This window comes from Saimiri boliviensis, chromosome 6, assembly GCF_048565385.1.
Source record: "Saimiri boliviensis isolate mSaiBol1 chromosome 6, mSaiBol1.pri, whole genome shotgun sequence".
NCBI classification, from domain to species: Eukaryota; Metazoa; Chordata; class Mammalia; order Primates; family Cebidae; genus Saimiri; species Saimiri boliviensis.
In genome coordinates, this window is record NC_133454.1 from 120,385,675 (window position 1) to 120,411,987 (window position 26,313).

The window sequence follows — 26,313 nt, forward strand, 5'->3', positions numbered from 1 at the left end:
GAATCTAAAGAGGCTCCTCATCAGAGAGATCATTTGACCAACATATGTGTTTGGATCCTCTCCACTTGGCTGCATCACAGAAGATAAACTCACAATCCTTTTCTGCAGTCTCAGGCCTCTGATTCATACATGTTTCTCTAAGGTCCTTGCGGGGGTACGCACAGCTCCTTCCATTCTTTTCACCCACATTCGTGCAGGAGTGTTATTTTAATCTCACAGCTTTCCTGCTTCATTCGTCTTCACCTGTCCCCAGTGATCATTCACACTTTGCTGGTGAAGTGTAAATGGGCACCACCCCTAAGGAACGTGATGTGGCTGCATCTATCAAAACTACAAATGCATACGCTGGCCGGGCACAGTGGCTCATCCCTGTAATCCCAGCACTTTGGGAGGCTGAGGCAGGAGGATCACCTAAAGTCAGAAGTTTGAGACCAGCCTGGGCAACAGAGTAAAACCCCGTCTCTACTAAAAATACAAAATTAGCCCAGTATGGTGGCGCATGTCTGTAATCCCAGCTACTCGGGAGGCTGAGGCAGCAGAATCACTTGAACCTGGGAGGCGGAGATTGCGGTGAGCCAAGATCATGCCATGGCCCTCCAGCCAGGGCAACAAGAGTGAAACTCTCTCTGGAAAAAAAAAAAAAATAATACATACGCCTTTTGGCTCAGTAATTTCACTTCTGGGAATTTACCTTAAAGATACACTTGTACACGTGCAAAACGATGTAAGGACATGATTCTTTGTAGCATCATGTGAAAAAGCAAGATTTGAAATGACCCAAAAGTCCATCCACAACGGTGCTAAAGTGGAAAGATTTTTTTTCTTTTCTTTTCTTTTTTTTTAATGGAGTCTTGTTCTGTCACCAGGCTGGAGTGCAATGGCATGATCTCAGCTCACTGCAACCTCTACCTCCTAGGTTCAAGCAATTCTCCTGCCTCAGCCTCTTGAGTAGCTGGGATTACAGGTGCCTGCCACCACACCGGCTAATTTTTGTATTTTTAATAGAGACAGGGTTTCACCATGTTGGTCAGGCTGGTCTCGAACTCCTCACCTCGTGATCCATCCGCCTCGGCCTCCCAAAGTTCTGGGATTACAGGCATGAGCCACTGTGCCTGGCCTCAGAAAGATGTTAAAAAGAGGGTAAGTTAAAAAAAACTGTTGCAGGACAGGGTCTAGACTATGCTATCTATAGATTCTAAAGAAGGAAAATAAAAAGATTTCCTGCATATGAATAAAGGAATTCAGGAAGGACACTCAAGTACCAGCAACCATGAAGAGAATAGGGGAATGGGGTAGAATTCCTCACTGAGTACAATTTTACTTGTGTCGGGGGGAGAGGTAGGGTCTCACTCTGTCACCCAGGAGGGAGTGCAGTGGCACAATCACAGCTCACTGCAGCCTTGAACTCCTGGGTTCAAGGGATCCTCCCATCTCAGCCTCCCAGGTAGCCAGGACTACAGGTGCACATCATCAGCTCAACGAAATGTTTTTTTTGAGACAAAGTCTCACTCTGTTGCACAGGCTGGAGTATAATCCTGCAATCTCAGCTCACTGCAACCTCCGCCTCCCAAATTCAAGCAATTCTCCTGCCTCAGCCTCCCAAAGTGCTGGGATTACAGGTGTGTGCCACCACACCCTGCTAATTTTTGTGTTTTTAGTAGAGAGGGGTTTCATCTTTTTTTTTTTTTTTTTTTTTTTTGAGACGGAGTTTCGCTCTTGTTACCCAGGCTGGAGTGCAATGGCACGATCTCGGCTCACCGCAACCTCCGCCTCCTGGGTTCAGGCAATTCTCCTGCCTCAGCCTCCTGAGTAGCTGGGATTACAGGCATGCGCCACCATGCCCAGCTAATTTTTTGTATTTTTAGTAGAGACGGGGTTTCACCATGTTGACCAGGATGGTCTCGATCTCTCGACCTTTTGATCCACCCGCCTCGGCCTCCCAAAGTGCTGGGATTACAGGCTTGAGCCACCGCGCCCGGCCCGAGAGGGGTTTCATCTTATTGGCCAAGCTGGTCTCGAACTTCTGACCTCAGGTGATCTGCCCGCCTCGGCATCCCAAAGTGCTAGGATTACATGTGTGAGCCACCATGCCCGGCCCCAACTAATTTTTTAATTTTTATGTTTTGCAGAGGCAGGGTCTGACTATGTTACCCAGGCTGGCCTCAAACTCCTGACCTCAAGCAATCCTCCCTGCTTTGGCCTCCCAAAGTGTTGGGATTACAGGCATGAGCCACCGAGCCCAGCCCATATTTTTATTTTTGGTGACATGGACTTAGTACATTCAAAGTAAGCGAATTACAGCAATTTTGAGCCTCTGAAAGTGTGTCCTACTTAGAAACCTACTGTGGCCTGCCTTCAGGCCATGCATCTAATAACCTTCAAAATCGAGTCTCTTGAAACAGGTCTGACCATTCTGCCCTTTGGGAAGCCCCCAGGTGCAAGGGAAACTAAGGCCATAGAATGGGCTTCCAACACACCCACTCCCGTTCTGTTCTGTTTCTCAGAAGCCTAAAAGTAGAATCCTAGCTCAGGGAAAATGCAGGGTGTCTCCATCCAGGAACAAACACCCGCTTGCTTGTGGGAGCCCAGGCTCCAGAGAGTTCAGAGCAGCTCATCCCATTAAAGGCACTGCACACACCGCTGGGGGCTTCAGGCGGACTCCAGCCTCCTGGTGTACAGTGGTTTATCATGAGCAGAACACGTTCTTACATGGGCCAGTGAGAGCCCTGGCCCAGCCCTCCACCGATGGCTCCTGCACCTCTGCCTCAGGAGACTTCAGATGCCTGGGGACAAACAGAAAAGCAGGCTCAGTCCTCGGACAAGGCCGGCTGGGTGTGCTAGAGAGCCAAGAGCCCAGGACAAGTTTCGACACGTGAGAGTTAAAAGTTGGGAGACACTGGGCGAGGTGGCTCATGCCTGTAATCTCAGCACATTGGGAGGCTGAGGCGGGAGGATCACAAGGTCAAGAGTTTCAGACCAGCCTAACCAACAGAGTGAAACCCTGTCTCTACTAAAAATACAACAATTAGCTGGGCGTGGTGGCACGCACCTGTAATCCCAGCTGCTCAGGAGGCTGAGGCAGGAGAATTGCTTGAACCCCGGAGGCAGAGATTGCAGTGAGCTGAGATCGTGCCACTACACTCAAGGCTGGTGACAGAGCAAGACTCCATCTCAAATAAATAAATAAACAGAAAGTTGGGGACAACTACCAGGGCAACTTCCCACCTCGGGGGGACAATCCTGAGGCAAGGCATGGCCTCCACAATCTCCCAGAGGGTCCCTAGAAGGACGAAATGCCAATTGCCCATAGCTGTAACTGGCTCATCAGCACCCCTTGATTGCTCTTTCTTGGCTCTCACCCAAATACCATCTATTGGTCTGCTTTAGCAGGAACCCAAACTACAATAGTATTCATAGGGTCCCGTCCTAAACTGTGGGCCATCAGCTGTCTCTCCAAACTCCAGCAGGAGAACCTCATCAAGTAAGATGTGAAGCAAAGGAAAAACACCTGGACTGGGAGTCGGAAGAATGAGGCTCTCCTCACATTCTGCTGTCATAATCTGTGCAGCCTGAGAACACTCTCCTAACATCTCCGAGCCTCTGCTTCTCAGCTGTAATACTGGGCGGGAAACGGTCCAGTTAAGCATGTTTTTATACTTGAAAAAACTTGGGTAAAATGTCTCCTTTTTTCTTTCTTTTTTTTTTTTTTTGAGACAGGGTCTTGTTTGGTTACCCAGGCTGTAGTGCAGTGGTGCAATCTCAGCTCACTGCAACCTCTGCTTCCTGGGCTCAAGCCATTCTTCAGCCTCAGCCTCCCTAGTAGCTGGGACGGTAGGCATGCACCACCCTGCCTGGCTAATTTTTGTATTTTTTGTAGGGATGGGCTTTCGCCATGTTGCCTAGGCTGGTCTCAAACTGCTGAGCGCAAAGCAATCTGCCTGCCTCAGCTCTCCAAAGTACTGTGATTACAGGGGTGATCCACTGTGCCCGGCTCTTTTTTTTTTTTTTTTTTTTTCGAGACAGAGTCTCACTCTATCAGCCAGGTTGGAGTGCAAGGTGCGATTCTGGCTCACTGCAACCTCCAACTTCTGTGTTCAAGCAATTCTCCTGCCTCAGCCTCCCGAGTAGCTGGGACTATAGGCATGTGCCACCATGCCCAGCTAATTTTTGTGTTTTTAGTAGAGATGGGGTTTCACCATATTGGTCCAGCTGGTCTTGAACTCCTGACCTCATGATCCTCCTGCCTCGGCCTCCCAATGTGCTGGGCTTACAGGCATGAATCACTACGCCCGGCCTCCTTTGTTTAACATTCAAAATGAACTTCATTAGGCCGAGCACGGTGGCTCAAGCCTGTAACCCCAGCACTTTGGGAGGCCGAGGCAGGTGGATCACGAGGTCAAGAGATCGAGACCATCCTGGTCAACATGGTGAAACCCGTCTCGACTAAAAATACAAAAAATTAGCTGGGCATGGTGGCGCGTACCTGTAACCCAGCTACTCGGGAGGCTGAAGCAGGAGAATTGCCTGAACCCAGGAGGCGGAGGTTGCAGTGAGCCGAGAAAGCGCCATTGCACTCCAGCCTGGGTAACAAGAGTGAAACTCCGTCTCAAAAAAAAAATGAACTTCATTGACCTGAGGCCTATTTGCAGGCACAGGTGGGGGGAATTAAACTTAAATTGCATGCTAACTTATTGAGTAAAGGAATAGTAATGAGGAAATTGATACTGATTTCTAGCTACTACCATTTTGACATGGACTTGTTTGAAAAGTTGCAGCGTGGGGGGGCAATGAGCGCTCTACACTTCCATTCTGAAATCAGGTCCCACGTGGCAGCATGAAGCTGGGTGGGCTGTAGCAAGCTTAGGGGCCACAGGGCCACAAGCACAAACCACTGAGACTTACAGAGGCATTATCACATGTCATTGTCACAACTCCAAAAGGTAGACCTGTTATTACCCCCATTTTTCAAATAAGGGAGCAGAGGCCGGGTGCAGTGCCTCATGCCTATAATCCCAGGACATTGGAAGGCCGAGGAGGGTGGATCACCTGAGATCAGGAGTTTGAGACCAGCCTGGCCAACATGATGAACCCCTGTCTCTACTAAAAATACAAAAAATTAGCCTGGCATGGTGGTGGGCACCTGTAATCCCAGCTACTCAGGAGACTGAGGCAGGAGAACTGTTTGAACCCGGGAGGCGGAGGTTGCAGTAAGCCGAGACCTTGTCATTGCACTCCAGCCTCGGCAATAAGAGGGAAACTCCATCTCAAAAAGAAACAGCTGGCCTGCCATTGCATCTCAGAGCTTCCTTCCCAGGAGCACGTCCTCTCCATCAGCTTTTCCCTTTTCACTGTCGAAGCCGCCAGTGTCTGCATGGTATTCCATGGTGTACATACTACACAGCCACAAAAAAGAATGAGACCATGTCCTTTGCAGGGACATGAATACAGCTGGAGGCCATTATCCTTAGCAAAGTAACTCCCAAAGAGAAAACCAAATACCGCATTTATAAGGGGAGCTAAATGATGAGAACACGTGGGCGCACAGAGGTGAACAGCACACACTGAGGTATATGGAAGGGTGGGGGAGGGGTAGAGGGAGACTCAGGAAAAATAACTAATGGGTACTAAGCTGAATCCCTGGGTGATGGAATAATCTGTACAACAGACCCCTGCGACATGAGTTTAACTAGATAACAAACCTGCACCTGTACCCCCGAACTTCAAGTAAAAATAAAAAAAAATAAAATAAAATCATGATCTTGGGGAAAAAAACAAAAAGAAGTCTCCCAATGTAAAAGGCAACCAAGTGCTTACGGGAGACCCTTCCCCAACCCAGTCCCAATGTGGTGCCAGCTTTTCTCCCCAGCAGTGGGGTCAAGGCGCCTGTGGGCTTGGGGTCCGGTTTCCCACCTCCCCACAGGTAAGCAGTGAACGGGCAGCGCAGCCTGGGGAAAACAGAGACAACCTTTAATCAGGAAACCTCAGGGAGACAAACACCTGGCGCACGGTCCCAGTGAGTGTCCCAGCCGGACGCAACTCTTCCTCCAGGAGAACTTGGCAGCCCCGACCCTTCTCAAAAGATGAGCCAGCCACGAGGTCCACGGAGGATGCTGCCACTTCCTCCATTCTTACAGCACATTCCAAACACTCCTTGGGAACAAGGTCACATCCAGGCTTGGGGGCCTCCCATCCTCACCAGGACCCCTGCAGGAGGGAGCCCAGGCATCCCCACCAGGTTCACCCTTGGAGCCGCCCTGCACCCTCCCCGGGCCATGGGCAGTGTCCGCTCTCCAGAGTCTCCCAGACACAGTGACCTGCCTACACGGTGGACTCTTCCCCCTGAGAGGCCCCCACCGGGGGGTGCTGGGGGCCGGGGCAGGTGGTGGCTGCAAGGGCTGCAGAGAGTCTAGAGGCGGTGGGAGAAAGTGTGTGAGGCCTAATGAGGGTGAGGCGGGTCTTTGAGGGGCCAGGGGCCATCATGGAAAGTGCTGAAGCTTCCGTTAGGAGGGTGGCAGGCAGAGGAGGCCGCCCAGAGGCTGTCTGGGCCCCAGAGGCTGCAAAGGAGCGCTCTGGAGTCACCGCAGGTAGCTGAGGAGCCCCTGGGGAGGCTAGAGGTAGAGTAGGGGCTCCTGGAGAGGTCAGAGGCCCTGGTGAGAATCGAGGGGAGGCCCCAGGGTCCCCTGGGAACATGCCCGACGGCCCCAATGGGGGTGAGAGTGGAGCATAAGCTCCTGCCGAGCTTCTAGGTAAAGTCTGTGTTTTTGACAAGTTGGTTCTTAAAAGGAGCCGGAGGAGATGGAGCGCCGGCCTGGAGGGAGATGCTGTCGGGGGCCCAGGGCAGGAGCTGCAGCTGGCAGGGGCCTCAGCGTCTCCAGGCACGCTCCGAGCAGCTTTGCCGAATGCCACCTTTCTGTGAGGGGAGAGCCCCTGCTTTTCTTCCAGAGGAGACAGGGAATCTAGAGAGAGGAGAGCGAAACAAGATGCATGGCGGTTCTCTCCAGTGGCTGAGGTACTCTGGGACAAGGTACTCTGGGGACACCCAAGCTCTGTCTTCAGAGGGGCCCCAGCACACCTGGTGAGGACCGGCCAGCTCCTGCCTCTAGGAAGAGAAGACTGAAGGAGCAATGAACAGAGGGAGGCAGTTAGCTGTGTGACCTCACCTAAGGCATGCAACTCCCCTGGGCCTCTGTTTCCTCATCTGTAAAATGGGCACAGCAGTCAGGACTGAGTGTGAATGAAAGGGTGCATGGAGAGTCTCAGCCTAAACCTCAAGGTGAACTATAGACTTTGGATGTCAACGACATGTCAGTATCAGTGTAGGATCACCGATTATAACAAACATATCAGGCTGGTGTGGGGTGCTAACGGTGGGTGACACTGTGATGTGTGGAGTCTGAGGTATATGGGAACTCTCTGTACTTTCTGCTCAATTTTCCATGAGCCTCAGACTGTTCTAAAAAATAGTTTCTTTGAAGAATTTTTTTTTTAATTCTCAGGCTAGGGCTTGGCACATCATAAAGACTCAGTAATAAGGGGAAAGCAAACACAGATGCCCCTCGACTTATGATGGGGTCACATCCCAATAAACTTGTCAATCAAAAACACATTTTAGGCCGGGCACGGTGGCTCACGCCTGTAATCCCAGCACTTTGAGAGGCCGAGGTGGACAGATCATCTAAGGTCAGGAGTTCAAGACCAGCCTGGCCAACATGGTAAAATCCCGTCTCTACTAAAAACACAAAAAAAATTAGCTGGGTGTGGTGGCGCTTGCCTGTAGTCCCAGCTACTTGGGAGGCTGAGGCACGAGAATAGCTTGAACCCAGAGTGAGAGAGACGCCTCAAAAAAAAAAAAAAAAAAAAGGAAATTCTGTCATTTGTAACATGGATGAAATTGGAGGACATCATTATGCTAAGCGAAATAAGCCAGACACACAAAGACAGCTACATGATCTCCGTTTGATGTGGAATCTAAAAAGGCTGAACCCAAAGATGCAGAGTAGCATCACGGCTACGGAGGCTAGCGGGGCCGAGGGGAATGGCTACAAAATCTCAGTTAGACATGAGGAGTATGTGTTGTGTTGTATTTTGTTTTGTTTTGTTTAGAGACAGTGTCTCTCTGTGGCCCAGGCTGAAGTGCAGTGTTCGCCAATTCTTGGGAATCAATCCAGTGTCCTATCTAAAAGCATCGACGCTAGGCTGAAGTCCCGGCTCTACCACCAATCAGCTATGTGATCTTGAGCACATCACTTCACCTCTCTGTGCCTCAGTGTCCTCGCCTGGCACAGGGGGATGACAGGATACTGCTGGGATGTAGACACATGAGGTGTCCCGACACGCAGTGGGTGCTCAGTAAATCACGTATTAGCGATTTACTCTTCTGCAAAACGGACATAGTTCCCACGTTGTAATTCAAAATAAAGAAGAAAGCAGAGGAAGAGATTAAGAAAGGAGATAAAGATAAAAGCCGGGCGCGGTGGCTTTCACCTGAAATCCCAGCACTTTGGGAGGCTGAGGCGGGCAGATCATGAGGTCAGGAGTTCAAAGCCAGCCTGGCCAACATGGTAAAACCCTGTCTCTACTAAAAATACAAAAATTAGCTGGGCATGGTGGCGTGCGCCTGTAGTCCCAGCTACTCAGGAGGCTGAGGCAGGAGAATTGCTTGAACCAGGGAGGCACAGGTTGCAGTGAGCCGAGCTCACGCCACTGCACTCCAGCCTGGGGAACAGAGTAAGACTCCATCTAAAAAAAGAAAAAAGAAAGAAAGGAGATAAAGATGAAAAAGGTAGTGCAAAGAAACAGACATCATGGTGTGTGGCATGGTGAGCACGGGACGAGGGTCAGCAGGCCACGGCACAGCCATGCAACCTTGAGCAAGCCACGTTGCCTCTCGGAGCCTGGCTTCCTCACATCCAGCCCTTTACAAGTTCCATGTATCTGGGAAGAAGAGCAAAATGGAAGAAGATGGCAGGAAACTCCAGGACCCAGAGATCCACTTACCTGGGCAGGAAGAGCAACATTCCCCAGGGAGCAGAGCAGGGTCTGTACAGGCCCGCTGGCAGGGAATCTTCTCGCAGCTCACCTCTCCCAGCTGGGAAAGCAGAAGGACCCCCATGAGGAAGCCCAGAGCATCTTGCCTGCCCAGGGCAGTACCCTCGAGGGCCTCTGGCACCAGCAGCAAGACCCACGGAAATATCCCAGAACAGAGGCTGCAGTGCCTGAGCCCTCGCCTGGAGAACAGGTAAAGCTAACTGTGGCCGGACCCTCTTAGGAAAACCGCTTCTCCCTCTGGACTTCCAGGGAGAGAAGAGATGGTCAAAACCAAAGGTATTCTGGCAGCTAATTAAAGGTGAAGAAGGGAAGGAGAATGGACTTATGCTGGCAAAGGGGCCCCATGTTCTGCCAAGGGATGAAAGGCAGGCCGCCCTCTGGCCAGTCTGCTTCTGAGTTCCCAGGCCCAGCTTACCTGGCATGTGCACCGGGTACAGGGCTCATCATCCAAGGTGAACACCTGGCCGTTCGCCACCTTCCTGCCCTCGTAGTTGCAGTCTGTGGAGGCAGAGGAGACAGGGGCTCCTGAGAGCCACGGCCTGGCCAGGAGCCTCGCACGTGGGGCGGCAGGTCCCACTCACCTCGGCACACGGGGCAGCACTCCCCATCAGGGTGGAAAGGGTAGGTACAGGTGATGGGGCAGTCCACGGGGGAACAGGCCACTGAGCCCAGCTGCAGGACACAGAAAACGCACAGGCCCTTGGTTCAGGGCAGCGGATGAGACACTCAGGAAGGCACTGCTCCTATAGCCACTGAGTGCCCATCAGAACGATCCACATTGTGGGAGGAGTCCATGGTGGGGCAGTGGGGCAGGGTGGGGGGCATTTTCTCTGTTGGGGTCCATCTTCCCACTAGAATTCAAGTCCTGCAAAGGTAAGACCATGGCCCTGTCCACGGAGGGCATCTGTTAACGGGTGCCTGTTGCATGGACTGCCCGGGAAAGATGAGAGATCCAGAGGTCAAAGTTCCCCAAAGCCCAAGGCTGAGAACTGGGGCCTATGTGCAGTGAGTCGCTCAGGGTCAGTAGCACAGGGCTGTTGTTGACAAGCACAGGGCTGTTTACCCCGAGTTTCTCAATCTCTCTGCAGACCGTGTCCCTTGCCACGTATGTACTCTGCTGAGGCTCACTGATCACCAAAGGAATGTCGCATCTGCACTCACACCAGCAAAGCAGCACGATCCCGCATTCAGAATGTCAGCAGGATAAGCATTAAGGATGTCTTTGCCGGGAGCGCTGGCTTAAACCTGTAATTCCAGCATTTTGGGAGGCTGAGGCAGGTGGATCACCTGAGGTCAGGAATTTGAAACCAACCTGGCCAACATGTCAAAACTCCGACTCTACTAAAAGTACAAAAATTAGCCGGGCATAGTGGCATGCACCTGTAATCCCAGCTACTCAGGAGGCTGAAGCAGGAGAATTCGCTGGAACCTGGGAGGGGGAGATTGCAGTGACCCAAGACTGTGCCACTGCACTCCAGCCTGGGCGACAAAACGAGACTCTGCCTCAAAAATAAAATAAAGCCGGGCGCGGTGGCTCAAGCCTGTAATCCCAGCACTTTGGGAGGCTGAGGCGGGTGGATCACAAGGTCGAGAGATCGAGACCAACCTGGTCAACATGGTGAAACCCCGTCTCTACTAAAAATACAAAACATTAGCTGGGCATGGTGGCGCGTGCCTGTAATCCCAGCTACTCAGGAGGCTGAGGCAGGAGAATTGCCTGAACCCAGGAGGCGGAGGTTGCGGTGAGCCAAGATCACACCATTGCACTCCAGCCTGGGTAACAAGAGCGAAACTCCGTCTCAATAAATAAATAAATAAATAAATAAATAAATAAATAAATAAATAAAATAAAAATTTTGTTTTCAGCTGGGCATAGTGGCTCACACCTGTAATCCAGCACTTTGGGAAGCTGAGGCAGAAGGATCACTTGAGGCCAGGAATTCGAGACCGGCCTAGGCAACAGCCCAAGATCCTGTCTAAATATTTTTTAATGTAAAAAAATTTTTAATATATTTTTTAAAAAGAAAAAAACACTTTTTGGCTGGGTGCAGTGGCTCATGCCTACAATCCCAACACATTGGGAGGCTGATATGGGAGGACTGCTTGAGCCCAGGAGGTCCAGACTAGCCTGAGCCATACAACAACACCCCATCTCTATGAAAAAAAATTTTAATTAGCCAGGTGTGGTGGTAGTCCCAGCTAGGTGTGATCCCACCTGCTTGGGAGGCTGACACAGGAGGATCACTTGAGCCCAGGAGGTCAAGGTTGCAGTGAGCCATGATCACGCCACTGCACTTCAACCTGGTGACAGAGCAACACCTGTCTCAAAAAAAAAATTTTTGGTTTCCTTTTCCGAAAACTAAATGATACTATGCGACATATGTTTTCAGACTGAGAGGCAGTACAACCCAGGAGAATAAATGTGCATCTTGGAACCACAAAACGAGGATTCCAGTCTCAATACTGTGATTAACTAGTTATGGGATCTTGAGCAGACTGTCTCTCTGTGCCTTGCTTTTCTCATCTGGAAGAATAAGATGGTAAATTCTTGAAATGGATTAGCTGAGTGTGTGCCTATCAAGAGCCTGGCGTACAGCAAGAGCTTGACCACGCAGGTCTATTGAAAAGGTTCCAGCCAGGCGCGGTGGCTCAAGCCTGTAATCCCAGCACTTTGGGAGGCTGAGGCGGGTGGATCACGAGGTCAAGGGATCAAGACCATCCTGGTCAACATGGTGAAACCCCGTCTCTACTAAAAATACAAAAAAGGGCCGGGCACGGTGGCTCAAGCCTGTAATCCCAGCACTTTGGGAGGCCGAGGCAGGTGGATCACAAGGTCGAGAGATCGAGACCAACCTGGTCAACATGGTGAAACCCCGTCTCTACTAAAAATACAAAAAATTAGCTGGGCATGGTGGCGCGTGCCTATAATCCCAGCTACTCAGGAGGCTGAGGTAGGAGAATTGCCTGAACCCAGGAGGCGGAGGTTGCGGTGAGCCAAGATCGCGCCATTGCACTCCAGCCTGGGTAACAAGAGCGAAACTCCGTCTCAAAAAAAAAAAAAAAAAAAAAAAAATACAAAAAAGTAGCTGGGCATGGTGTCACGTGCCTGTATTCCCAGCTACTCAGGAGGCTGAGGCAGGAGAATTGCTTGAACCCAGGAGGCGGAGGTTGTGGTGAGCCGAGATCGCGCCATTGCACTCCATCCTGGGTAACAAGAGCAAAACTCTGTCTCAAAAAAAAGAAAAAAAAAAAAAAAAGGTTCCAGTACTGAGTCCTGGGTTTGTGTGCTTCACCTCCACCCTCATCATGAATCCCTGACTCTAGCCAGTAACCTGGAAGCAAAGGACTTTTGCCAGCCAGGGTTAAAAATGTTTCTCTGGGCTGGGCATAATCTCAGTACTTTGAGAGGCCAAGGTGGGCAGATCACCTGAAATCAGGAGTTCCAGACCAGCCTGGCCAACATGGTGAAACCCTGTGTCTACCAAAACTACAAAAATGAGTCAGGCATGGTGGTGCATGCCTGTAGTCCCAGCTACTCGGGAGGCTGACACAGGAGAATCGCTTGAACCTGGGAGGCAGAGGTTGCAGTGAGCCGAGTTTGCACCACTGCACTCCAACCTGGGAGCCTGCTTGACAGAGCGAGATACCATCTCAAAACACAACAAAAAGTTTCTCTGGCCCTGTCTAAAGGGTCACCCTGGGCAGGGCTGGAGGGAGCTGACTTCCACCATGAACCAAGCAACCCTTCTCTTGGAGGTCTCTGGATTTTGCCTCTAGGATTCAGGAGCCGATGTCAGTTGCTGGGGAGTTTCCAGAGGCGGGGGTCAGATTTGGCGATCCATACCAGGCAAATGCAGCTCAGACATGGGTCCAGCACAGACGGGAAGGTCTCGTTGTTATAGAAGATTCTGCCTGTGTAAGTGCAGCCTGCCAGAGAGAGCACGCACTGATCACCAGCTGGGAGGGGCCGGGGACCAGGCTCCAGGCCAGGGCCAAGGTCAGAGGCTTATCTGGATAGCAAAGGGGAGGCCGTGTGCGTCCCCAGGCAGTCACCCTGGGACTTAGGGAAGGGACAAAATGCCTGTGTGGATTGCCTGAATTGGGTATTGACTTTTTCCCACTGGATTCAGCAGAAGGATCAGTGTCTTGGCCTCAGTGTTCTCACCCCGGAGAGTTGGGAGATTCCTCCTATGCCTCCTCACCAGGGGGGATCAGGTGGAAGGACTGGAAATACGAGGTGTGTGTGAGGCCCACAGCATCTCCCCAACCTCCTCTCTGCCCTCCAAACTCAGTCAAACCACAAACCCCGCCCGTCCAGAACATTCCCCAACACCACTCCCCTCTCTCATTCCTGACAGCCGCAGAAGCCTGATCTGAGTCATGTCACCTTGGATGATATGATCACATACTGGTGAATGTAAAAGCAGATGATGAGACAGTAGGAGAAGCTTTTATAAAATATATATATATATAATGTACATCTGCTAAATGTTGTGTGTGAGCACCATGAAAAGAGGCTAGAAGGACATCAACACAAAGTTAACAGTGGTGATAGGTCCTTCTTCATATTTTTTATTTTTGCTTCCTGTATTTTTTTTCTAAGTTTTCTCTAATGGAGCTGAGCGTGGTGGCTCACACCTATAATCCCAGCACCTTGGGAGGCCAAAGCAGGCGGATTGCCTGAGGCCAGGAGTTTGAGACCAACATGGCCAATATGGTGAAACCCCATCTCTACTAAAAATACAAAAATCAGCTAGACGTGGTGGCGCACACCTATGGTTCCAGCTACTCAGGAGGCTGAGGCAGGAGAATCGCTTGAACCCGGGAGGTGGAGGTTGCAGTGAGCTGAGATCCCACCACTGCATACCAGCCTGGGCAACGGAGCAAGATTCTGTCTCAACAAAAATAAACAAATAAAATAAAATAAATTTTCTGGCTGGACACAGTGGCTCATGCCTGTAATCCCAGAACTTCGGGAGGCCAAGGCGAACAGATCATGAGGTCAAGAGATCGAGAGCATCCTGGACAACATGGTGAAATCCCGTCTTTACTAAAAAATACAAAAATTAGCTGGGCGTGGTGGCGCGTGCCTGTAATCCCAGCTACTTGGGAGGCTGAGGCAGGAGAATTGCTTGAACACAGGAGGCGGAGGTTGCAGTGAGCCGAGATCACGCCACTGCACTCCAGCCTGGCAATAGAGCAAGAACCGGTCTCAAAAAAAATTTTTTTCTGTAATAAAACATTACTTTTGACATCATGGAAAAGGCAAAAATGACTCTTAAAACTTCTTTCCTCTTGCTATTCTCCCGTTGTCTCACAGGTACCGCTCCCATACCGCCCACCTGCACTGTAAGCCCCGTGCATCTTCATAGCTGCCTCGAGCACTCAGAGGGGCTCTGACTTGGGCAAACTGTTCCACCTCAGTTTCCTTATCTGTGCAATGGGGCTGTCCCTTGGGCTTGTTAGGACGACGTGAGATGAAGCTTGTATGGGGCTTAGTGCAGAGGAGCCCGGTGCAGGGTGAACCTGGAGGTGGTACCCGCTGAGAGTCCCTGTCCTGGGGCTTGGGGGGCGGAGGCAGGGGGTTACCTGCTGAGCAATCCGGGCAGCACTGTCCGGGGATCCGGATCGGGTGAGGACAGGAGTCCACACAGTCTGTCCTCTTGCAGCTCACCGAGCCATCTGCCTGGAGGAAGGAGGAACTTCACCAAGACCCCACCGGTGACACCAGCCCCTGCCTCCCAGCTCTGCAAAAGAAACGGCAACGCTGCAACCCGGCCAAGGCTTGCCCTGAAAGCACCGTGATGCCGCTGGGAGTGGGCGTGTCCCCCTAAGAGGACCGGCTACTTGGGAAAGGCCATGTGGGCCTTCCAGGAAGGCTCTGCATCTTTAAGAAGGAAGGTCAGAGCTGGGATTCTGGTCTCCTCGCTTCCTCTCCCTCTCCTGCAGCGGCCAAAGGCTGCACCGTCATCCTCATCCAAATCCTTTCTCAGCTTTTCCCTGGAACCCTGGCTCACCAGGAACCAACCTGCAGAGTACCATAAAACCTTATTTTTAGAAAAAAACCATGCCACCAGAAATGTCTGTTTCAGACAGCCAAAGTGCCATATAAGGTTTCTTTTTTCTTTCTTTCTTTTTTCTTTTTTTTTTTTTTTTGAGACAGAGTCTTACTCTATTGCCCAGGCTGAAGTGCAATGGCACAATCTTACAATCTTGGCTCACTGCCACCTCTACCTCACAGGTTCAAGTGATTCTCCTGCCTCAGCCTCCCAAGTAGCTGGGATTACAGGCATACGCCATATGCCTGGCTAATCTTTGTATTTTTAGTAGAGACGGGGTTTCACCATGTTGGTCAGGCTGGTCTTGAACTCCTGACCTCAGATGATCCACCCACTTCAGCCTCCCAAAGTGCTGGGATTACTGGTGTGAGGCACTGCGCCCGGCCCCTTTTTCTTAAAAAAAAAAAAAAAAAAAAAAAAAAAAAAAAAAAAAAAAATCTGCCAGTTTGAACCTTTTGTATTACTCTCTTAATATCAGTCATAAAGGAGAAGACAGCACAGAACAGACTTTCCTCAAACTCTAATTCCAATGAGGCATGTTCAGCATACAGCTTTTTTTTTTTTAAGACGGGATTTCACCATGTTGGTCGGGTTGGTCTTGAACTCCCGACCTCAGGTGATCCGCCCACCTTGGCCTCCAAAGTGCTTGGATTACAGGCGTGAGCCACCATGCCCAGCCAGGATACAGCTTTTTAACAAACGGCTCATCAAAGGCACTAGAAGGCTGGGCTCCTCCCCCATGAAAACACACATAAATCACCCGGAGGTTAAAATGCAGTTTGTGAGAGCAGAGGTGTGGGGAGGCCCACGCCCAACCAGGGCTCCCAGCGCAGGTGCAAGGGACCTCATTTTGAGAACTAAACCTCTAAAAGACTCGAAGCTCTTAAAGTAGAAAGGAAAGTCAGCATGTATTACATTGGTGCAAAAGTAATTGCGGTTTTGGCCATTATTTATTTAGTATTTATAATGGCACAAACTGCAATTACTAATACTTAAATAATGAGCTAAAACAATTGTTTTTCTGGGTTGATAGTTGGGTTCGCATTGTTTTCAATCTGACCCTCAAACTCATGCACCTCCTTATCCATTTCTAAAACTGAGGTCATAGGATTCACAGTCATGAAGAAAATGTTGCAATTTCACAGAAACAGCGCGAACAACTAGGTCTTAGGCTGCCCCATTCCCTCAGTTATCCATGCCAGGGAAAATCCTTCTATGAAGATTCCTAATTCTTCCTCCTCATGCCAGCAGCTCTCTGCACATCCTGTAACAGTTTGTTACACACGAATACATATATATATACTTTGAAACAGGGCCTTGCTCTGTGGCCCAGGCTGGAGTGCAGTGATGTGATCACAGCTTACTGCAGCCTCCTGGGTTCAAGCAATCCTCCCACCTCAGCCTCCCAAATAGCTGGGACCATAGTGACATGCCACTACACATAGCTAATTTTTGTGGGTTTTTTTTGTTTTTTTTTTAGAGAGAGGGTCTCACTATGTTGCCCAGGATGGTCTCAAATTCCTGAGCTCAAGCAATCCTCTCACCTCAGCCTCCCAAAGTGTTGGGGTTATAGGCATGAGCCATTATATTCCTTGGCCATACACACTTCTTTTTCTTTCTTTTTTTTTTTTTTTTTTTTTTTTGAGATGGAGTCTGGCTGTGTCACCTAGGCTGGAGTGCAGTGGCACGATCTCAGCTCAGTGCAACCTCTGCCTCCTGAGTTCAAGCAATTCTCCTGCCTCAGCCTCCTGAGTAGCTGGAATTACAGGCATCCACCACCATACCTGGCTAATTTTTGTATTTTTAGTAGAGACAGGGTTTCACCACATTAGTCAGGCTGGTCTCGAACTCCTGACCTCATGATCCACCCCCCCTTGGCCTCCCAAAGTGTTGGGATTATCGGTGTTAGCCAACACACCCGGCCCTATATACACTTCTTAAGGCCAATTGCCAAGCTCCATCGTCCTCACACCTCTAGTGAGGACAGGATAAACTGGGTCCAACCCTTTCTGTGAAAGTGGAACTTGACAGCACCGGAGGGAGCCTGAGGCCAGGACGCTTGTCTCCTCTGGGTGAGGCAGGGCAGCCGGGTAAAGCAGCTGAAGGCGAGCAGGTTGTCATTCACCTGGCAGATGCATAACTCACAGGGGTCACCAGGTGACCAGATCTGTCCAATCGGAAACTCAACCCCGTTGTCATCGAGAGAGCAGCCTGGACGAGGACAGTGGCAGAGAAGAGACAGTGGGCACAAGACCCAGACTACAACGGCAGCAAAGACGGATGCCTCACGCAAACGGTCACACGCAGACACGGATATAACTCACACAAACAGACATGCAAACTTACACACACTCATACAAATGCACAAATACACACACACAAATACAACTCACACACAGAGACACAAACATACACTCATACAAACGCACACCCACATACACATGCACAGATACCATTCATGCACACACAGAAACACACTCATACAAATGCACATTTACATACACACAGATACAATTCACACACATACACTTATACTAATGCACTTACATACACATACACATGATCACACACCATTCATGCAGACACACACACAACACTCATACAAATGCATATTTACATACACACACAGGCACAATTCACACAGAGACACACGTACACTCATACAAATGCACTTACATACCCACACAGCTACCATTCAAACACAGAAACACACACACACTCATACAAATGCACATTTACACACAAAAACAGATACAACACAGAGACACACATTCACTCATACAAATGCACTTACATATGCATGCTCACACAGACACACACACAGGTATTACTCACACAGAGACAGAGAGACGTCTACACATAAACTTAGGCACACACAGACACACTCATAGAATCATACACTTACACATATACAGACACAACATACACAACATGCATGCTCACACAGGCACACACAAAAACACAGACACATACACACAAACATACACACCACAGAGACACACTCAGATATATTACACAAAACAGACACATGCTCATACACAAACACAAAGACTCATGTACACAGACTCCCACACACAGATACCACTAACACACTGACACACATGGATAACTACTCACAAACATAGAAACACCCAAACACACCTGTGTTTTTGGGTGTACACACACACCCATACACAGGCAGACACATGTATATACACAGACTTACACACATTCATACAAATGCACACATACATGCTCACACACACTACTCACACACAGACACACACTCATGCAGACACTCATACAAACATATACTTACATGCACACACAAACACACACATATGCAGACACAACAGACATAAACATGCATGTTCACACAGGCACACACAAAAACAGACACACACACCCCCCCAAAGAGAGACACATAGACATACCACACAAAAACACAGACACACACTTGTACACAGGCAAAGACACAGGTACACACACAAACTTACATTCATACAAATGCACACATACACATACACACTCACACAGACATACTACTCACACACACAGAGACCCACAAACTTACACTCAGACACATACATACACTTACATATGCAGACACACATATGCAGACAGAACAAACATAAACCTGCATGCTTACATAGGCATACACAAAAATGCAGACACATAGACACACACACACACACACTACCCACAGAGACATATAGACATACTACACAAAACAGACACACACTCATATACACAAACACAAAGACACACATACACAGACTCCCACACACAGGTACCACTAACACACTGACACACACAGATAAACACGCACAAACTCAGAGACACACAAACTTACACACACAGGCACACACTCAGACACACTACACAAAACACACACACACTCATACAAGTACAGAAAGACACATGTACACACACACAGACAACACACACATCAGCAGTCTCAGCAGCTGAGGCTCAGCTCTCTCCCCAGCATCCATGCACTTTGTGGGGGCAGCCAGGGGCCAGCTCACCTGTCACGGGCGTGGGCTCCTGGCAGGTGAAGCAGCACTGCCCAGGGCCCAGCCGCCACTCTTCTCGGGGACAGGCCAGCTCAGGGCAGGGCATGAAGGAGCACTCCACCTCTCCATTCTGGAAGAGAGCCAAGGCACAGAATGATGAGGGCAGCGCCCTGGCCCGGGGCCATGGAGGGCTAGAGGAAGCTGGTGGGCTGCCATCACCTTCCCCTCTACTTAAGGGAAACTGACAGATCTCCAGAGAGCACTACAGGGAGGTGGGGGGAACCGGGAGTCCTTCAGTAGGGGCCGGGTGTGAGCCCAGCAGGGCATCCTGGAAATGGGCACGGCCTCCACCAGCTCTCACCCTCCTGCTTCCATCCAGGTTGCCTACTGCCTTCACTCGCTCCTCCAATCGACTCTTGCTCCACAGCCAGAGAACTTTCTCCAGCACAATCTGATTGCATCCCTCCAGGCATAAAACCATTTGGCAGCTCCACTGAATGCAAAGCCCTCAAGCACAACTGGCAGAGTCCTTCAGGACTGAGTCCGGGCAGAGGCTATCAGTGCCCACCCAGGTCGCATCCCCGAAGTACCGCCCGTGGCTGACAGCAGCTGCATCCTCCAGAGAGATGCCTGGATGGTCAACGCCCCCACTCCCTGGAGAGCAGAGTCTATAACTGACTGGCACTGGGAGCAAGGCTCTTGCACTGTCCACCGTCCAGAGCTCCCCAAGGATCAGGGTGAGGCCACGCCTTCACCCTGCTTCCTCTCCGGCCCCATCCTGCTTCCCTCACTGGTTCCTCCTGAGAGCACTCCTTTGGAAGGTCGCCTGCTCGGGCCCTGGTTCTAGGCAACACAAGCCAAGATGCAACAGCTACCTGCAGCCTGCCTGACTCTCTGTGTGCTCCAGCCAGAATGGCCATCTCCAGTTCACCCCCCTCTGCTGGGCACAGCAACCTCAGCTCCACGCCTGATGAGTCCCCGCCACCCTCCAAGTCTCTACTTAACATCCCACCTTTCAAAAAGGCATCAGGAGCCCTGGGTACCTGGCCATCACCCACCTAGGCTGTGGGCTTCCAGACCAAGGGAACTGGGGCTTCCTTGTGCTTAGCTGTGTCCCCAGCACACAGTAGGTGCTCTGTAAATATCGGTGCTGAAAGATGAACTTCAAAGAGACTGTGGGAAGAGCTGGGGGATCCCTGTAGTGCTTCTGCTGCCTCAGTTTCCCTGTTGCTGCGTGGAAGCTCATCTTCTCCTAGTCAAGTCAACCTGAGTAAAGTGTTGCGTCTCCCTCCCCTCCCCATCAATTCCACAGGCTTCGGGACTCTCAGCCACCATACCTGGCAGACACAGGTGGTACACTCGTCACCACCCCCACTGAACACGGCCCCATCCTCGTACCACCGGCCATGGAAATAGCATCTCACTGCAGAGGAGAAAGGGAGAAGCAGCTCAAGGTTGTTGAGCAGGGGCAACTAAAGAAAAGGGGGAACAAATGGCTGGGAAGCCCCAGGGCACCTAATACCCACCCACAACACTCTACATCTTGCTCTGTGCCCAGGAACCCAAAGCACTTCTCCCCCTCCAAACCCCAGACACAAAACAAGTCAGGCTGACAAAGGGTTGGGTTGGGGTTCACACCTATAATCCCAACACTCTGGGAGGATGAGGCGGGACAATCTCTTGCATCCAGGAGTTCAAGACCAGTCTAGTCAACATAGCAAGACCCCCATCTCTACAAAAACTTTAAAAAATGAGCTGAGTGCAGCAGTGTGTGCCTGTAGTCCTAGCTAATTAGGAGGCTGAGGCAGGAGGATGGCTTGAAACCAGGGCTTGAGGGTACAGTGATTGCACCACTGTACTCCAGCCTGGGCGACAGAGCAAGGGCACATCTCAACAACAGCAAAAAAATCTGACAAGGATTGAATTACATGTAAGATGAGGTCCTTAACCAAAGAGGCAGGGGAAGCCCTAAATAGCAAAAGAGCAAAAGAATAAAAGAAAATAAAAAGAGACTATCCCAGACACCTAAGACAAAGGTGCCACCTGAGACAAATGATGCCACCAGGCCCACCTGCCGTTAGTCAGACTGCCCTGGGCTCAAATCCTAGCTATGAAACTCACCAGGGAAGGACTTTGGGCAAGACACTTAAAGCTCTCTAAGCCTCGGTTTTCTCATCTGTACAAAGGGGCTGACAAGGGTTCCTACCTCATAAGACTGCATTGACTATGCAAAAACAATTCAATTAAAAATAATATAACACCTAAACATTAAGAAAAAAAATACTTAAAAAGAACACCAGCCTTGAAGTCAGGTAGACTTGTGTTCAAGTTCTGCTCTATTACTTAATGGTTGCGTGTCTCTAGGCAGTGACTTGAACTTTCCAAGCCTCAGTTTTCCCATCTATAAAATGGAGCAACGAAAAGTACTGCCTTAGAGTGGGGACATAAGGATTCCATGAGATGGAGTTCCGGCAAGTACCCCACACAGCAAGGGGCGCAGGGTCAGCAGGGAACATCCATGTCAGTGATGAAGCCATCCCAGGAAAGAAAACCTTGTTTATAACAAAGGACCTTAGTGGTTAAGGCGAGGCCCTTTCCTGCCCTGGGACAGAGCAATGACAAGCATGGCCTGAAACCCTGTCCTGCCTGAGCTGAAGATGCTGAAGTCAGGGGAAAGTTGCGTTGTGAGAACAGTCTAGCATCAAACTGCTGTGCACATAAGAAGTGCTCAATAAAAACAGGCAATTTGAAATGCTTCACTTGATCTGAGTTTGTAAAGCAGAAACCCATCCCCTCCCTCACTCCTGCACTCACCCCGCCCAATTGCATACTCAAAAGACGTCCTCCTCTGCACTCGCAAAGAAGCAAAATGTAAAATCGGGCTTGGGGGTTCATGCATGTCATCCCAGCACTTTGGGAGGCCACTACAGGTGGATCACCTGAGGTCGGAGTTCCAGACCAGCCTGGCCGACATCGTGAAACCCCGTCTCTACTAAAAACACAAAAATTAGCTGGGGGTGGCAGCAGGCACCTGTAATCCCAGCTACTCTGGAAGCTGAGGCAGGAGAATCACTTGAACCTGGGAGGTGGAGGTTGCAGTGAGCTGAGATCATGTTATTGCACTCCAGCCCCTGGGTGAGAGAGCGAGACTCTCTCTCAAAAAAGAAAAGAAAAAAAAGAAGCAAAGGGCAAAACTGGGCTTGGGGGCTCACATCCATCATCCCAGCACTTTGAAAGGGTAAGACAGGAGGAGCACCTGAGGCCAGGAGTTCAAGACCCTCCTGGGCAACATATCGAGGTCTACAAAAATTTGCAAAAAAAAAAAAAAAAAAGCAAAATGCTCCAAGAGCGTCACTTACCTGGAACACAAGTACAGCAATCCGACTGTGGGGAGGTCTGACAGGGGCCAGGGTGACACTCGGGAGAGATGCAGGACACGTTTCCAGCCTGAGGAGGCAAGAGATGGCACTGGGGGCACAGGGGTGGAACAGGGCTCATTCCCCAACTCACAGCAGGCCCTGCGAACAGGAAAGCTGCCTACCGGAGGCCACGAGAAACCTTTACATGCTGCTGTGTCACAGGGACACATTTCTGGTGTTTATGATGCTGCTATGGTTTGGCTGTGTCCCCACACAAATCTCATCATGAACTGTAGCTCCCATAATTCTCACGAATTGGATTGAATAATGGGAGCAGTTTTCCCCATACTGTTCTCGTGGTAGGGAATAAGTCTGACGAGGCCTGATGGTTTTATAAGGAGTTTCCCCTTTCACTTGGCTCTCATTCGCTCTTGCCTGCCGCCATGTAAGACGTACCTTTCACCTTCTGCCATGATTGTGAGGCCTCCTCAGCCACGTGGAACCGAGAGTTCATTAAACTTCTTTTGCTTTGTAAATTACCCAGTCTCAGGTATGTCTTTATTCTCACACAGTGTGAAAATGGACTAATATGTATGGTGTGGCTAGAACACCTCAGGTGCCTAAGACACTGCTCCAGGAAAAAGGCCAGGGCCGCCCAGGAGGCAGAGCATGCTCTCTTCCTTATGCAAACGTGCCTGGGAGCTCTGGAAGGTGCTGGGGAGCAGAGAACAGAGCTGACTCCTACAGGGAAGGAGACCCCCACGCACTTTCCCGTGCATCTGAGTTTTGAATCAGGTTGTTGGCTAGCCAAAGAATTAAATTTCAAAATAAATGTTTTAAATTTGACATTGAGACCAAAGAGACCCCAGTTATGGAGTCGGCCAGACCTGAGTTCCAGCATCTGCTCCTCCCCTATCAAGACTTCAGCCAAGTACATCACATCTCTGAGCCCCAGTCTCCCCATCTAAGAAACAGGCTGGAGCTGGCGAATCTCTCAGGGGTTACCAAGGATTACATGCAATGAGATCATTCATGAAAGCGCATGGGGCTGTGTGTGGCGGTGCACACCTGTAATCCCGGCACTTTGGGAGGCCAAGGCAAGAGAATTGCTTGAGCCCAGGAGTTTGAGACCAGCCTGGGCAACATAGGGAGACCCTGACTCTACAAAAAATAATTAGCTAGGGTGGTGGCATGTGCCTTTCGTCCCAACTACTTGGGTGGCTGAGGTGGGAAGATTGCTACTCAGTCAGGGGTGGGGGAGGAAAGGGGACAAAAGGGAGAAAAGAAAAAAAAAAGCAAGGAAGGAGGGAGGGCTGGAGGGATAGAGGGAGGGAGGGAGAGAGGGAAGGAGAGAGGGAGAGAGGGAGGGAGGGAAGAAGGAAGGAAGGAAGGAAAGGAGGGAAGGAGGGAGAGAGGGAGGGGAGAGAGAGAGAAGGAAAGGAAAAGGAAAGGAGGCCGGGCGCGGTGGCTCAAGCCTGTAATCCCAGCACTTTGGGAGGCCGAGGCGGGTGGATCACGAGGTCGGGAGATCGAGACCATCCTGGTCAACATGGTGAAACCCCGTCTCTACTAAAAATACAAAAAATTAGCTGGGCATGGTGGCGCGTGCCTGTAATCCCAGCCACTCAGGAGGCTGAGGCAGGAGAATTGCCTGAACCCAGGAGGCGGAGGTTGCAGTGAGCCGAGATCGCGCCATTGCACTCCAGCCTGGGTAACAAGAGCAAAACTCCGTCTCAAATTAAAAAAAAAAAAAAAAAAAAAAGGAAAGGAAAAGGAAAAGGGAGAGAAAGAAAGGAGGGAGGGAGGGAGGGAATCTGGCTGCTGTGCTTCCATGTAGCACAGGAAGAGTTCAATAAAGGGTTCTGGTGGCTGTCTGCATGCCCTGATTTCACACTGCAGCTTCCACCTTTGATGCCAGAGCAAGAGACATTTAAAGATGGTCATGACCAGGTGCAGTGGCTCATTCCTGTAATCCCAGCATTTTGGGAGGCCAGGGTGGAAGGATCGCTTGAGCCCGGAATTTGAGACCAGCCTAGGCAACACAGCCAGACCTTATCTCTTAAAAAAAAAAAAATACAAAAATTAGCTGGGTGTAATGGCATGCGCCTGTGGGAAGATTGCTTGAGCCCAGGAATTCAAGGCTACAGTGAGCTATAATTGCACCACTGTACTCCAGCCTGGGCGACAGAGCAACACCCTGTCTCTAAAATGAAAAATAAAGATGGTCAGAGGGTAGCAGTGAGGGCTAGTGGACAGAGCCTTGACTTTGGGCTCAGACAGACCTCAAATCCCAACTCTGCCACCTCCCAGGCTCTGTCTTTTCATCTGCAAAATAGGGGCAGTAAAGCTGACCCCAAGGAGCTGCTGGGAGCCTCAGCAAGGAAAGAGATGAGAAGCAGCAACCCCTGGGCCTGGCGCTCAGTAGGTGCTACCAATCAAATACATGGGACAGCATCTGGCAGGGTGGGCACACAATAGGTGCTTCATAACTATTCTTGGAGGAGTGAATTTGCCCAAAGTCAAACACTTTTAACAAGCTGAGTTTGGTAATGAGCCTTCTTCCTCTCAAATGTGGAGACCTTCATTGTGCTGGCAAATATTTTGCCTGGAGAGAAAAACAGCCTCCCTGGTGGGAAGTTTCTGAGGAGTTTCATCCCCTCCCCTTCCTACACAGATGGACCCTGTGTGCTGGCTGGTTGCCTTCTGCGGATCAGAAGCCTTCCGGACTCCACCAACCTTGTGTTGTATAATTCCCAACCCCTTTTAAATTCTACAGCTTCTGACCAAATTCCACAACCTGAAAACGTTCCCTTCCACTCAGCAACTTACCTTTAACATCTGATCTTTTCTGCTCCCTCTAAAACTCCCAAAAGTTAAGAAAACACCCAGGAGGCTTTGAGGATCTTGTGATGCTTACCAGACAGACACACACGGTGCAGTTCTCGTTGGGAGGTGAAAACACGTCCCCTTCAGCTCGGATGACACCTCTGTGAAAACAGCCTTTGAAAGACAAATAGGAGGTAGAGGCATCAGAGGGAGCTTGAGGTCTCACTGCTTCTCCAGGCTTAATGTACCTGGAACGTTCTCTCACTGCCCTGGGTGCGCCAGGAGTGGCAGATTCGGGGTACTCTGACTGTGTGGTCCTGCAAGAACCAGCCGTGGTGGCCCCAGGAGGATCCATTCATGTCTCACAAACCCACAACTGTCTGGAGGGCATAGCATTTTACTCCCAGAGGGCAGGAAAGGGCTCAAAACATGGCCTGCCAGCTCAGTTTACCAGAGTGGCCCTGGACATGTCACTTCACCTCTCTGGTACACAGCCATCTTCACTGCAAAATGGAAACACCACCACGTACCCTGCAGGGAACTTGGAAGGATCCAAAACCTCAGCAATAAAGTCCCCAATTCTTTGCACTTCACCTTTTCACAGGTCACCTCCCCATCCTAGAAGCACAAGTCCTACAAGGACTCAGCATGTAGCGGGGACATAGCCCACAATAGTCATTAAGAAAATTAGGCCAGGCACGGCGGCTCATGCCTGTAATCCCAGCACTTCGGGAAGCTAAAGAGGGTGGATTACTTGAGGTCAGAAGTTCGAGACCAGACTGGCCAACATGGCGAAACCCCATTGCTAGTAAAAAAAAAAAAAAAAAAAAATAGCAGGCGCCTATAATCCCAGCTATGAGGGAGGATTCCTTGAACTCGGGAGGCAGAGGTTGCAGTGAGCCGAGATCACACCACTGCACTCCAGCCTGGGTGACAGAGCAAGACTTCACCAAAAACACCAAAAACAAACAAAAACAAACAAAAAAAGCAGTGCATTTGCATTTTAACTCTTAGGAAGACTTTTTA

At 50.2% G+C, this 26,313-nt stretch overlaps 1 protein-coding gene across 1 annotated transcript in view; it reads right to left on the reverse strand.

The window, feature by feature from the left end:
- Positions 1-5,952: 5,952 nt before the first annotated feature.
- Positions 5,953-26,313, reverse strand: part of VWCE (von Willebrand factor C and EGF domains) — a 37,860-nt gene continuing 17,499 nt past the window's right edge. The window contains exons 10-20 of the mRNA XM_074401556.1: positions 25,379-25,461; positions 22,462-22,549; positions 20,440-20,525; positions 19,115-19,232; positions 17,142-17,318; positions 14,638-14,730; positions 12,893-12,975; positions 9,630-9,720; positions 9,464-9,546; positions 8,998-9,088; positions 5,953-6,956 (exon numbers count right to left, since the gene is read on the reverse strand). Of these exons, the coding sequence (XP_074257657.1) occupies positions 6,319-6,956; positions 8,998-9,088; positions 9,464-9,546; positions 9,630-9,720; positions 12,893-12,975; positions 14,638-14,730; positions 17,142-17,318; positions 19,115-19,232; positions 20,440-20,525; positions 22,462-22,549; positions 25,379-25,461 (1,631 nt within the window). The 3' untranslated portion in view covers positions 5,953-6,318. The remainder of the gene's footprint in view (positions 6,957-8,997; positions 9,089-9,463; positions 9,547-9,629; positions 9,721-12,892; positions 12,976-14,637; positions 14,731-17,141; positions 17,319-19,114; positions 19,233-20,439; positions 20,526-22,461; positions 22,550-25,378; positions 25,462-26,313) is intronic.